Raw genomic sequence first — 12,412 nt, forward strand, 5'->3', positions numbered from 1 at the left:
AGGGTGACAGTACATGGGTGCTTGACACTCCTTTTAGCATGGCTTTCCTGACAAATGGCATGAGCGTAACTTTCCTCTTTGTCATGTGACAAACCATAGATTATTCCAAAAAAAAAAAGACCACCAGGTTCTGGAAACTTGTCCAGGCATTCTGATACGGATCCCAAATATAATATAGCTCAGGCTAACCTAGAACTTTTGACCATCCCATCTTGACATCCTGAGTGTTGGGATGCCAAGCCTGTACCACCATATCCAGAGACAGCATGAATCTATTTATTTACATGCACACTTGACCGGCACATGTATGTACACCACATGAATGCCTGACACCAGGAAGGTCAGAATGAAGTGTGACATCCCCAGGAACTAGAGTGGTAAATGGTTGTGAGTGACCATGTCACTACGTCTTCTTCAGGACCACGATGCCACTGATACTGAAGGAGAAAACACTGTAGTTTTAAGGACAGGAAGCCACCGCTGACACAAGCATATGTTTGTTGCCAACTGGCTGGGGGGCAGGACTTTTACCTCAATACTGCGATGACCACTCGAACGGCGGTGCGGAACTTGGTGAAGGGACGTGATGTAGTAATCTTCTTATCTGCTTTGGAAGGAAAGACCCCCAAATGAGCAATCATGGAGAGCGTTTCCTGCTCCGAGTCCTGGAATCCACCAATCAGCAGCAGGAGATACTTCTTCTGATAAATCAGAGCTTTCCTAAAGCTCTCTGCTCTCAGGTAATGCAGGTATAGCTTTTCCATCTAAACGGAAGGCAGAGAGTGAGACTCAGAGGAGACAGACACATGCCTGGTATAGCCTGTTCGGTACAACGGCACAGTTAGTTGTTCATTTCAAAATAACGAGATTAAACGGAATGGCACCTCACAAATTATCAGTCACCCATGCACACTGAAGAAGCACTTCTCTTACAAAGGCACCCAAACAAAAACCCTTCTCCACAGCACTCGCAAGTGAGATGCACGAAGACCCTGGGACTTCAGCTCTGGGGGATAGCATTGCACGAAGACCGAGGGACTTCCACTTTGAGGGGATAGCATCACACGAAGACCCTGGGACTTCGGCTCTGAGGGGATAGCATCACGGGTCCCACAGATGATGCAGGTTATGGGAAGAACTGAAACCACAGAGCTTGGATCCAAACCCTGAGAAGCACTTTTCCCTCAGGGGCAAGTACAGGAAAGATAGTCTTCGCCTATAGAGACTGCCTCCTGATGATCTGACCATTATGGGAGCAAACATGGTATCTGCATACATGGTATCTGCGGGTCAGTTTATGCTGCCTGCCTTTCTCATAGTGAGTGATCTGATCCCTAGGGCAGCGGATCTTCTGTGAAGAAGTGTGATTGAACTATGTGTCAACAGACACACCAAGCCAACAAGAACACTGTAGTAGGCAGGGAGGTCTTCCTTCAGGGAACAGGCTCGGGCTCCAGACGGGTCTTACTTTGATATTGTAGGGATTTGTGTCCCCACTTGCAGTCTGCGTGGGCCACTCTGGGTCTGAGTGCCGTAGAGAACTCTGCAGATCCGTTCCATCTTGCTTCAATGAAGACTTGCTTTGCCTCTGTTAAAAATATAAAACCACAGCTGACAGCTCTCTAGAGCCTTTCTTTTTCCATGGGGGATGGGTGTAGGTGCGTACCTGCAGGTGTAGGTCAGAGGTAAACCTTGGGTGTGTTATTCCTCAGGATTTTTTAAGGATGGGGCCTCTAACTGGGGCTCTGAGTTTACACATTAGGCTAGGCTAGTTAGCCCCAGAGATCCACTCGTCTGTTTCCCCAGCACAGGGATCAAAGGTACGTGTGCCACTACAATCTGTCTGTTGGCTGGTTTTGAGGCATGGTCTCACTGTGCAGCTCTTGCTATCCTGGAGATATATAGATCCAGCTGGCCTTAAAACTACCTGCCTCTGCCTCCTGAGTAGTGGGACTAAAAGTATGTGCCACCAGACCTAGCTCACATCTGTCTGTGGACTTTCTGCTTGCATGGCAAGCACATCACTAACTGACCCATCTCCCTAGCCCTCAAGGGGGTGTTCTTAAATAGGAAGAAACATCCTGAGAAAGATGACTCAGCGGACAGCAACACAGGGGACGAGAACAGCATCTGTGCCAATCTAAAAGAAGAAGGCCGGCTATGCTCAAACATGCTGTTTCTACCACAGCTGGCTGAGGACCTACTGTGGGGTGGCCTGGCCCAGATGAGGGTAGGAACTAGGAAAATGTCTCCCGAGGGCTAGGATCCAGGGAGGGGTTACTAGCCAACAGCCATATGGCATGTGTTGTCCCCTGTCACGCTGGGCATCACTTCAGTTCTGCTCAACTCATGAGATCAGGAAAACACTTCAATTTCGTGAAATATGGATACACAAAAGGAATGTTTTAATAAGAACAAACCAGAAATATTGGGGGGCACACAGAGGTACCCCGAGGAGAGTCAGAGGCTAAGGCAGCCAATCAGAAAAAACAAAAGAACATATGAGCTGTCAGTCACTGCCAGAAAACCTTGAACATGAAGAGGGGACTCCACCAGTTCATTCGCTGCCCCTCTTTAATTCACCCATCAAAACTAGCCTTCTCAAGTCTGTGCTAGCCAACCCTCGAGGCCAGGTGCTGCCCATAACTGTGGAAGCCCACAAAAGCTCAGCAGGTTTTATCACTGTCAAATAGATGTAACCTTTAGGAGAAACAAAAAAACCAGTTCAATGGGCACTCTAAACAAGGGGCCTTAAAAACACCTGTGCACAGGTGAGCAGGCTCTGGAGGGAGGTTCTCACCACCTCCCAAGCACTTCCTGGTTCCTCACACCCAGCAGACAATGGGTCTGGGTGATCAGGCACAACCCACGATTTACCCTCCGTCTACCAACAAAATCCAAGAACAAAAGAATCCAGACACAACTGAAAGGAGAAACAGGATTATCCACAACTCCTGAGTGACAGAGCAAAGCAGAAATTAATCCAGTACGGTTGTGGAGAAATTTTGTTTTTGTTTTTGTTTTTGTTTTTCGAGACAGGGTTTCTCCGTGTAGCCCTGACTGTTCTGGAACTTACTCTGTAGACCAGGCTGGCCTCAAACTCAGAAATCCTCCTGCCTCTGCCTCCCAAGTGCTGGGATTAAAGGTGTGTGCCACCACCGACTGGCTGGTTGTGGAGAAATTAAGCAATACTATCTGCATGTTTGTTGGGTGTAAAATACTCCTCCATTCCAGGCTGGCTAAAGCCTGAGACACTCAACAAGAAAAAAAATTAAAAGACCACTGGTCAGCTCAAAGGAGTTAAAGTTACTTAAAATCTGTCTCTGACAATAACAGACTTGAGATCTAACACACAAGAAGATGGGAAGCCCTTCCATATTCGTACTTTAAGATGGTGTCGCTAGGTCTCAAGCCCAGGATAAGCCTCACTGGGTTATTTGTGACTCCTCCCAGCACTCCTCACTCCGCCCCTTACCCTAAACCTCTCCTGCCCGGGGACTGGACTTCCACCCCCGCCTCCCCACCCCCATCCATCTTCCCACCCACACCTGATTCACATATAACTCTGCCATTTGGGCTGCACTGCTCTGTCAGCAGCTCCTCTCTCGACCTCCCTCCCACCCCGCCTCTCCCCTCTAGGCTGGCACAGAGCTGCCTCTTCCTGCTGACTAGCTTTTGAAGCGCCAGAAGTGCTGTACAGGATGCTGGTGGGGGGATGGGGTGGAAATCACTGCTAACAGTCCAGTCCAGCTAGTGATCCTGCTAGTGATGTGCTTGCATGGTACCAACAAGCCAAGCAAGATGTGCTTGCTAGCACAACAGTGGCATGGCTGTTATATGCACAACCCAACTGCTTTCCAATTGGACTTAAGGCCCATTCCTCAAGAAGGCACTCATAGCTGGTACGCTAAGTCAGGGCAAAACTCTGCATCTGGGGAGGTCAAAGGCACCCTCAAGGAAGGAAGGCTACTGCTATTATTTTGTTAAACAGATATGATGTGCCTGTCAGCCTGCCTTCAACATTTATATTCTACATTTATAACCACGGGTCATGAAGGAAAATATTTTTACAGTGGGTAGGCACTGCAAAAATTAATAACTGGTCAAATTCCCAAGAACAAGTAAGTGACTGTTGATGAAGCATAGTGGCCAAAATTCAACAATAAACGAAAACAAAAACCACATCTATATTACTCCCTCCAAAGCTGAAGGAACTCTGGGAAAAGAAGGGACAGAAAGAATGTAAGAGCAGGAAGAAGGGGTAGAATATATTATGTAGCCATTTCTTCCAAACTCAAGCATTCTCTTCTAAATAGGGGAGAAAGACTCATGCAATATACAAGGCTCAGAAAGTTCAGAAAGTTCCAAGATTCCCAAGGCTCCTTCCCAAGGTTATAAAGCAGTTAAGTAATGGCTAGGGAGAAGCACCTAGACTGCCAGTGGAGCTGGGTGTCTAAAGTGTGCAAGGACCACCAGAATACTGTGTTGTGGCAACCTTCCTGGACAGGTGGCTGCTTCTGAGTCACCAACCATGCAACCATAACTACTTCCAATAACTCACTGGTTCACCAAACTCCATTTGGATGGAACTGCTTCTTTGGTCTGTCAAAGATTGGTACCGTAGCTAGGACTAAGTAGCCATCTGTCCACATCTCTTCAGGAAAAGTCATGCAGTATAAGAACTCATAGGTGATACGCAAACTGTCATGGAGTTAGATCCTTAGCTCTGATAAATCTTTATCAACTGATGGACATTTGAATTACTTCTACCTTTTGGATAAGAATAATATTTGTAAAGTTTTATGCATAAGTTTTAATGCATATAAAAAACTTGCATGTACAAGTTTCCTCCCCGCCTTGGAAAAATACCTGAAAAATAGAATTGTTGAGAGACCTTTTGAGAAACTGTTAGACTGCACCTTACAGCTCATTTGATCCTTTACACGCTCGTCCGTAGAGCTAGTGACATAGGAGTGTAAAAGAAAAAGAAAGCTTCTGTAATTCTATATAGACATTTATACTGAACTAGAACTGCCAAACAACTTGACAGAGAACAGAACTTGAAAATGGAGCAGCAGTTCTTGGATACTTGAGTCCCAGGTCTCAGAAACAGTGGGTCAGAAGGGTGGCAACAGCAGCAGCAATGCATGTCAGTCAGCAGCTGAAGCAGGGAGCCTTGGCGGTTGGCACCGGATGAGCGGTGTAGGGCCGTGGCCCTTGAGCGGCTACGTGAGTTCCCTACCTATGTCAGAAGCTTGCGCACCATGAACCATGAACAAATACATTTCCCACTTCAATGTGCAATCCAACAAGTCTGTCTGTCTGTCCAGGGCTCTGCACAACCTGTGGCAGCCTCTGACTGGTTGAATATAGGTGGCAAAAAAGGGGCAGTTTGTACCCAAGTGTTTCCATCACTTTCTAGTTGCTATGACAATGTTCCGATAACCTGTGCTGCTATCATAACGTGTCAGGAACCAGGTCTGACCTTGTGGACCTCGGCCTGTTCCATTCTCTGACAACTCATGACTCACATAATCTTGGAAAGGGGCTGTCAGATGCAATTCGCTATCAGTAGCTCCTGGCCCTTTGGGATTGAGCCTCCAGGTATTACAAAGCCCTGAATCTGAGCCATCTGCAGGACCCCTCTGACCCCATCACTGTCAGACTCAGCCATAGACAACCCAGCATAGAAATGACAGTCTTTTCAGCAATGTATACACAACTACACCTTTGAACAAAGCCAAACTTAGAGTGAAATCCCAGACCCCAAACTACAATTTTCCAGAAAGAACAAATTAAAATATTGGATTCAGAATTCAGGAGCTTTTTTGCTTTGCAAGGAAAATCATTCAGAGAAGCATACAGCATAGACCAGGAGAAAATAGTTCTCACATATTTGAGAAAAGAGTCAACATAATAGGTCATATAGAGCTACCTCTCTGTGCGTAGGAAGGGAAAAAGAGCCATAGTAAGAAATGCGAGGTGCTCGCATATGGCAATGAGAACAGATACTGGAGTTATAAGGAGATTAGGGGTTAAAATGGCAAAGCCTCAAACCCTGGGAAGGATGAACTAGAGGGCTTATGGCGGAGCACGAGACCACCAAACCCAACAGGTTACGAGGACAGAAAGGGATCTGGGTAAGTGATGCAGGCCAGCGGGTCTCCATGTAACTCCCTTCTCTGAGGAACCAACCCACAATACTCTAACTCCTGATGGAAAAGACTGTGACGATTAAAGTGTGAGTAAGCAGAGCTGGAGCAGCAGCTCGGTAGTTAAGAACGCTGCCAGGCTGCTTCCCCAAAGGACTCCCAGCACCCACTTGGCAGCTCACGCCTGTCCATAATTCCAGCTGCAGGAGATCTAATGACCTCTTCTGGCCTCCAAGGTCACCAAGCACTCGTGTGGTTCACAGACATATATGCAGGCAAAACACCCGAGTGCATAAAAATAATGAAGACATTGTAAGGAAAGGTGGAGTCTACCTCCATCTACTTCAAGAAAGAGATCCCAGCCCATCCCCATAGACAGCTAACTGCGAACGACACCTACTTCTTACTAGCGCTGATAATGAAGAGGGTTTACTTTAATTAACAGACCCTGAGACAGCTCCAGGGTCGGAGGAAGGAACAGCGAGTGACACACAGCTAGAAGACAGTCAGCGTCAACAATGAGCAAGAGCCAGGGATGGACAAGGGTGGGATGCTGGACATATGTGGCTGAAGTAGAAAACTGGATGCTAAGATATCAAAACACCAAAGAGCTGCTGGGTACATGACTGGGCTGCTAAAATGCTCGCCACACACACACACACACACACACACACACACACACACACACACACACACACACACACACACACGAGGACCCGAGTTTGGATTCCCAGCAGCCTCAGCTCTGAGGAGGTAAAGACAGGAGAGTTTCTGCAGGAGGCCGGCCGGCCTGCTGCCGAGGCTGTCTACCTGAACCTGTGGGCTCCAGGTTAAGGCTCTGTTTCCAAGGATACGGTGGAGAACAACTGAGGAAGACACCTACTGTGGACTTCTGGACTCAACCTAAACTGGGCACACAAGTACACAAGCACACGGGCACACATGAGCATGCACATACACCTCACAATACTGAACACTGGGTATGATGGCACATGGCTGTATTCTCAGCACTTAAAATGATGCAATAGGGAATCAGAAGTTCGAGGTCAGCTGCAGTTACATGTGGAGTTGGAAGGAGCTACCTAGGATTCTGTCTCAACCCGACTCCTCCACAAAATCCAAGTAAACAAAACGAAGCCCATAAAGCTTGACTGGCAGTGCATATGTGCAGGTGACTGAGTCAAGAGGAATAACCAGCTAGGAGCTTAAGACGAGCCAGTGCAGCATAGCACGATCCTGGAATTCTGAGTCCGGCTGTACACTAGAAGGGATGGAGCCCCACAGCTGACCAGGAAAAGCGGTGTACAGGCCCACATCTAGGAAGCAGCAGCCCAGTCCCCTGACCAGCAGAGTGGACAACTCTGACAGACCATCGTGGCAGAGACGGGACACAGATACGTACATTAAGAACGCAGCCCTTCTGTGAGTGGTGCTTCAGGGTCTTCTCGAGCCGAGAGACGGTCCTGCACAGCTCTGCTTTCTCTCGGGTTGCCATGCCTACAGCTTTTGTGAGGGCATCGTTGTCGCTCAGCAATTCATTCATGAGCTGGACCTGGAGTTCTGCAGCCATTTTTTTCTTGAAAAGGAGTAAACGAATTTATAAGAATTTTGAGTTTGGGGGCAGGTAAGAGCCATTGACTTCTCTTCTAAGGGTCCTGAGTTCAATTCCCAGCAACCACATGGTGGCTCACAACCACCTGTAATGAGATGACGCCCTCTTCTGGTGCGTCTGAAGACAGCTACAGTGTACTTATTTATATTAATAAATAAACCTTTGGGCCAGAGCAAGCAGGGACTGAGAGAGTAGGGTTAACCAGAGCGAGCAGAGGTTTACTCTAACCCTAACCCTAATTCCCATCAACCACATGAAGGCTCACAACCATCTGTACAGCTACAGTGTACTCATATACATAAAATACATAAATAAATCTTTATAAAAAAAGAATTTTGTGTATTATTATTACTGATTGTTTCAGGGACTATAATTCTCAGAAGGTTTGGAGTCTGAAAGCAGGCTTGTGGGGCTGGGCAAAACACTATGGGACAGGAAACAATAGGCCAGCAAATTGCAATTTTTTTTCCATCTTTTATAAAATAGGCCACACAAAACTGGACTACTCTGGCACATAAAGTGACACAGGTCTGTTACAAGTACTGTCCTGATTTGAGTATTTCAAGAGTCCCATAACAAGGCGGTGAATTAAATAGGGAATGTTTCAGTTCACCCTGAGGGGGCCACACATGTAATCGAATTATTACACGCCTGTGCACTTACAATTGGAACCTTTAGTCCTATGTGGAGGAATTTTAGAACCTGGACACAGAGGGGAGGGATGGGACCAACCATATCTCCCTACGGCACTCCTTGAGTGGGGAAAGAAGTGGGTCACAGCAGGTGGCACAGCTTCTCTATTATCTGATAGCATGCTATAATCTAGATCTACCACAGGACACTGGTCAGCAACAATGTCAGCATCCAGGACACGCAGGACCTGTGAGCGACCACAGAGGCTGCAATTTCACTCCGGCTCTCAGCGGAGGCAGACCAGAGGCAGGCTGCTGTGGGTAGGTGCTCCACTTCCTGGGCATCTGGCCTCATCAGAAGAACCCCTGCCTGCCTTCTGCTCAGTCTGCAGCTCTCAGGATGAGCCTGGGCACCATGCACAGTGAGCATCAAGGGTACATGCAAATGGTACAGCTGAGACCCCAAAAGAGGACAGCAAATGGTGTACCCACCAGGACACATATGGCACATGATCACTCACTTGCCCACACAACAACGGAGGAAGTGATGGTGAATAGACAAGCTACAAAGAAGCCATGACATCTTCTACCAGCCCCCAAGAAGACCACGGCTGCGAGCCTAGCTTCAGGCCACTCTCTGGCTAGAGCGAGCCATGTGTTGACCACATGGAGGAGCCCAGCTGTACCTGAAAGGAGGTGGGCATGCTCAGTTCAGACTTCAGCTCCTCAAGCGTGCGCATTAAGGATGCTACCGCCTTCTCATTGGATGACGTCCAATCTTTAATTGTCCTAGGAAAACAAGCAGGTGTTTAAAAGGTTTGTGTAGACCCCGGATGACCGCAATCCTAAGCTATTCAAAAACTCTCTGTTAGTGGCACAGAGAAAGTGCATCTGTGCAGCATTGTCTCTGGGAAACTGAGCGGTCCAGCTCTGCACTCCCACGTGCGTGATTTATTTGCCGGGCTGGTGTGTCCCTTCACTCAGAGTCTGTGAGCCCAGAATGCTATGGTGGAAGCTTGACCCCGCCAGCAAACAGACACAGATGAGAGTCTAACCTGAGCTAGTGGTGGTGCCAGCATCCCCACATTCCCACATCCCTGCCTCCCTGCATCCCACCACTTCCTGTTGGATTGCTAATAACAAAAGCGTTTCCCTAGGTAGCAAGATGTCTTCACTTGCTGCCAACCGAGCCTGACCACCTGTGTTTGACCTTCCACTTGGTGGAGGGAGACAGCAGACTCCCACGAGCTGTCCTCTGACCTCCATGCATTCACCCACACTGACACAAATGTGCAAAATAAATAAATATAGCAATAAAAAACATCTAATTGCTGTCCTAAATGAAATCATGCTGTACAGCAAACCAAATCTAGATATGGACAAGGGGCCGTCCTAGCTGACAATAGTCCCCTCCCCCCAGGGGGGCATGGAGGACACAGGACAACAAGCTGAGGGAGCATCCAGGCCTGGATACTACACAGCTAGGTGCATAAAAACAAAACAAAACAAAACTAAACAAAGGTCAGCACAGCCTCAAACTATAAATAACAAGATTTTTGTTTTCTTTATTTCTGAAACAGGGTTCCAGGTTTTGTTCTGGAACTCACTCTGTAGATCAGGCTGGCCTCAAACTCAGAAATCTGCTGCCTCTGCCTCCCAAGTGCTGGGACTAAAGGCATGTGCCACCACCACCTGGCTAACAAGATTTTTTTTAGCATTAGAATGTAAAAATACGGTTTTATCAGGATCCTTCAAAAGACCTTGCCCATTAGTTCAGCTAAATTCATGGAATGGGAAAATGTGTGCGACACCTTTAAGACACAGTCCTGAAATCAAAGGTGCCAAACACTTTTTTTTTTTTTTTTTGGTTTTTCAAGACAGGGTTTCTCCGTGTAGCCCTGGCTGTCCTGGAACTCACTCTGTAGATCAGGCTGGCCTCGAACTCAGAAATCCGCCTGCTTCTGCCTAAACACTTCATTTTTTGTCCTTTTTAAAATAGTCTTGCTATATAGACCTTGTTGGCTTGGAACTCACTATGTAGACTAAGCCAGTCTTGAACTTGCGGTGTGCCATTAGTTGGACGGGTGGGGCTGGGGTACCAGTGGCCCCTGGGGATCATGTGCGCACGCATACCTGTCTACTGTGTGGTTGGTAAAGCTCGTGAGGAGCCCAGCTGCACACAGTAGCTGCTGTCGGATCTTCTCCAGTTCCTGTTGCTGCTCCTGGAACTGGTCCTTCTCCAGGGAAGCCAGGCCAGGGGAGCCCCGGCCAGGGCCGTTTCCTCCGGGCATCTCCTCTTTCCATCTCAGCTCCCTCACCACACGCTGAAGCTGCTCGATCTTATGTTCGTCACGCTGACGCTGTATCTCCAACTCTCGCTGTCACAACAGCAAGAACACAAGCAAAGGGCATTACACTGGGCATAGTGAGTGGGGCATGCCCACTGCCAGCACTCGGGAGGTGGAAGCAGGGGATCGTGAGGTGATGATCATTTGTGATGTACACAGTAAGCTGCATGAAGGCCAGCCCCAGAAGCATAGTAAGATCTCATCTTACAACACCACAAAAGTCTTAAACAATCACCTGGCCAAAGATCAGCACTGCAATGCAATACCGCACAGGGGAACATCCTTCAGCCCCCCAAAAACCAACCACAGCGCCTGTCAAGAAAGGGGTTATGCTGTTTATTGGCCCTCTATCCAGATCCTGACAGCAAATCTACCCAGCACCAACACCACAGCCAGGCAAACTCCCACAGCAGAGTCTACACTGGAGTCTCATCCAAGTCCAAGGCAAGCCCACGAGGTAACCAGCAGAGAAGCCTAGGAGGCTGACACGGGCTGAAGTCCATTTATACACACATCCCACCACGCGAGCCAGCACAGGGGGACAACAGCAGGCAAATGACAAATTATGCGTGCCACTGGTAGCCCTGTGGCCTCGGAGTCTAGCCCTACAAATGGAAGTGAGCTCACCTGTGAGTGCCACAGTACGGTAGAGCTGCTAGCCCAGGACTGGGCACTGGGCAAAAAGCAACCAGTGGACGTGCACCCTCCCCCGCCCCCCCACCCCGACGTGGAGGTGGAGTCACCTCACCAGGTAAGGGGAGGAGGAACACAGGGGTCTCAGGGAAGGCCAAGAAGGCTTAGAGGGTAAAGGTGGACGAAGAGACATGGATCCACAGGGTTATCCTTTGACCTCCATGTGCCCACCATGGGTGAACGTGCGTGAGCGAAACAATGTTCCTTTCTTAAGCCTAAGCTGGTGGTTCTATACTTCTGTGCCAAAACAATCAAAAGCAAAAGGGCCTTGCTAGGATCTCTGTGAGTTCAATACCAGCCTAGTCTACTCTGCAGGTTCCAGACCAGCAAAGGCTACATAGTGAGGCCTTGTCTCAAAAAGACCCCAAACACCAAACAAACAAACAAGCAAAAAAAAAATTAAAAATAAAAAAACAAAAGGGACCCAGGCTGGTTTTGAACTTGTGATCTATTAACCTCAGGCTCCTGAGTGCCAGGATTACAGGTATTTGGGAGGCAGAGGCAGGTAAATTTCTGAGTTTGAGGCCAGCCTGGTCTAAATAGTAAGTTCCAGGACAGCCAGGGCTATACAGAGAGACTCTATTTCAGGGAAAATAAAATAAAGGAAGACGACTTCTCAGCCCAGCCTAACCACCTGGGTCTTAACACTCTGATCTGAAACTAAAGATGTAGGAAAACTACAGGCTAATATCCTTTCTGCATACAGCTGCAAAGACTCTCAACAACATAATCACACACTGAGCCAGCTAAACAGAACTGTTCACCACGGCTGGAATGAAAGGCCGGCTCACCTGCTGCAAACCCACTGCTGAAATAGTCTATCACAAAACCTGCAGACGTGAAGAAACACTGAAAAAATACCTAGCAAAAGTCTTAATGTTTGTGGCGGAGGGAGCAGCGCTAGAAATATTTCTGAGGCAAAACACTCCCCGCTGAGCTATGCTCTAGCTCACTCCCTAAGTCTAATACTCTTAT

At 48.0% G+C, this 12,412-nt stretch overlaps 1 protein-coding gene across 1 annotated transcript in view; it reads right to left on the reverse strand.

The window, feature by feature from the left end:
- Positions 1-12,412, reverse strand: part of Pcnt (pericentrin) — a 95,455-nt gene that overhangs the window by 4,207 nt on the left and 78,836 nt on the right. The window contains exons 35-39 of the mRNA XM_031346998.1: positions 10,530-10,774; positions 9,083-9,185; positions 7,555-7,728; positions 1,469-1,588; positions 532-764 (exon numbers count right to left, since the gene is read on the reverse strand). Of these exons, the coding sequence (XP_031202858.1) occupies positions 532-764; positions 1,469-1,588; positions 7,555-7,728; positions 9,083-9,185; positions 10,530-10,774 (875 nt within the window). The remainder of the gene's footprint in view (positions 1-531; positions 765-1,468; positions 1,589-7,554; positions 7,729-9,082; positions 9,186-10,529; positions 10,775-12,412) is intronic.

This window comes from Mastomys coucha, unplaced genomic scaffold (assembly GCF_008632895.1).
Source record: "Mastomys coucha isolate ucsf_1 unplaced genomic scaffold, UCSF_Mcou_1 pScaffold3, whole genome shotgun sequence".
In the NCBI taxonomy this organism is placed as follows: domain Eukaryota; kingdom Metazoa; phylum Chordata; class Mammalia; order Rodentia; family Muridae; genus Mastomys; species Mastomys coucha.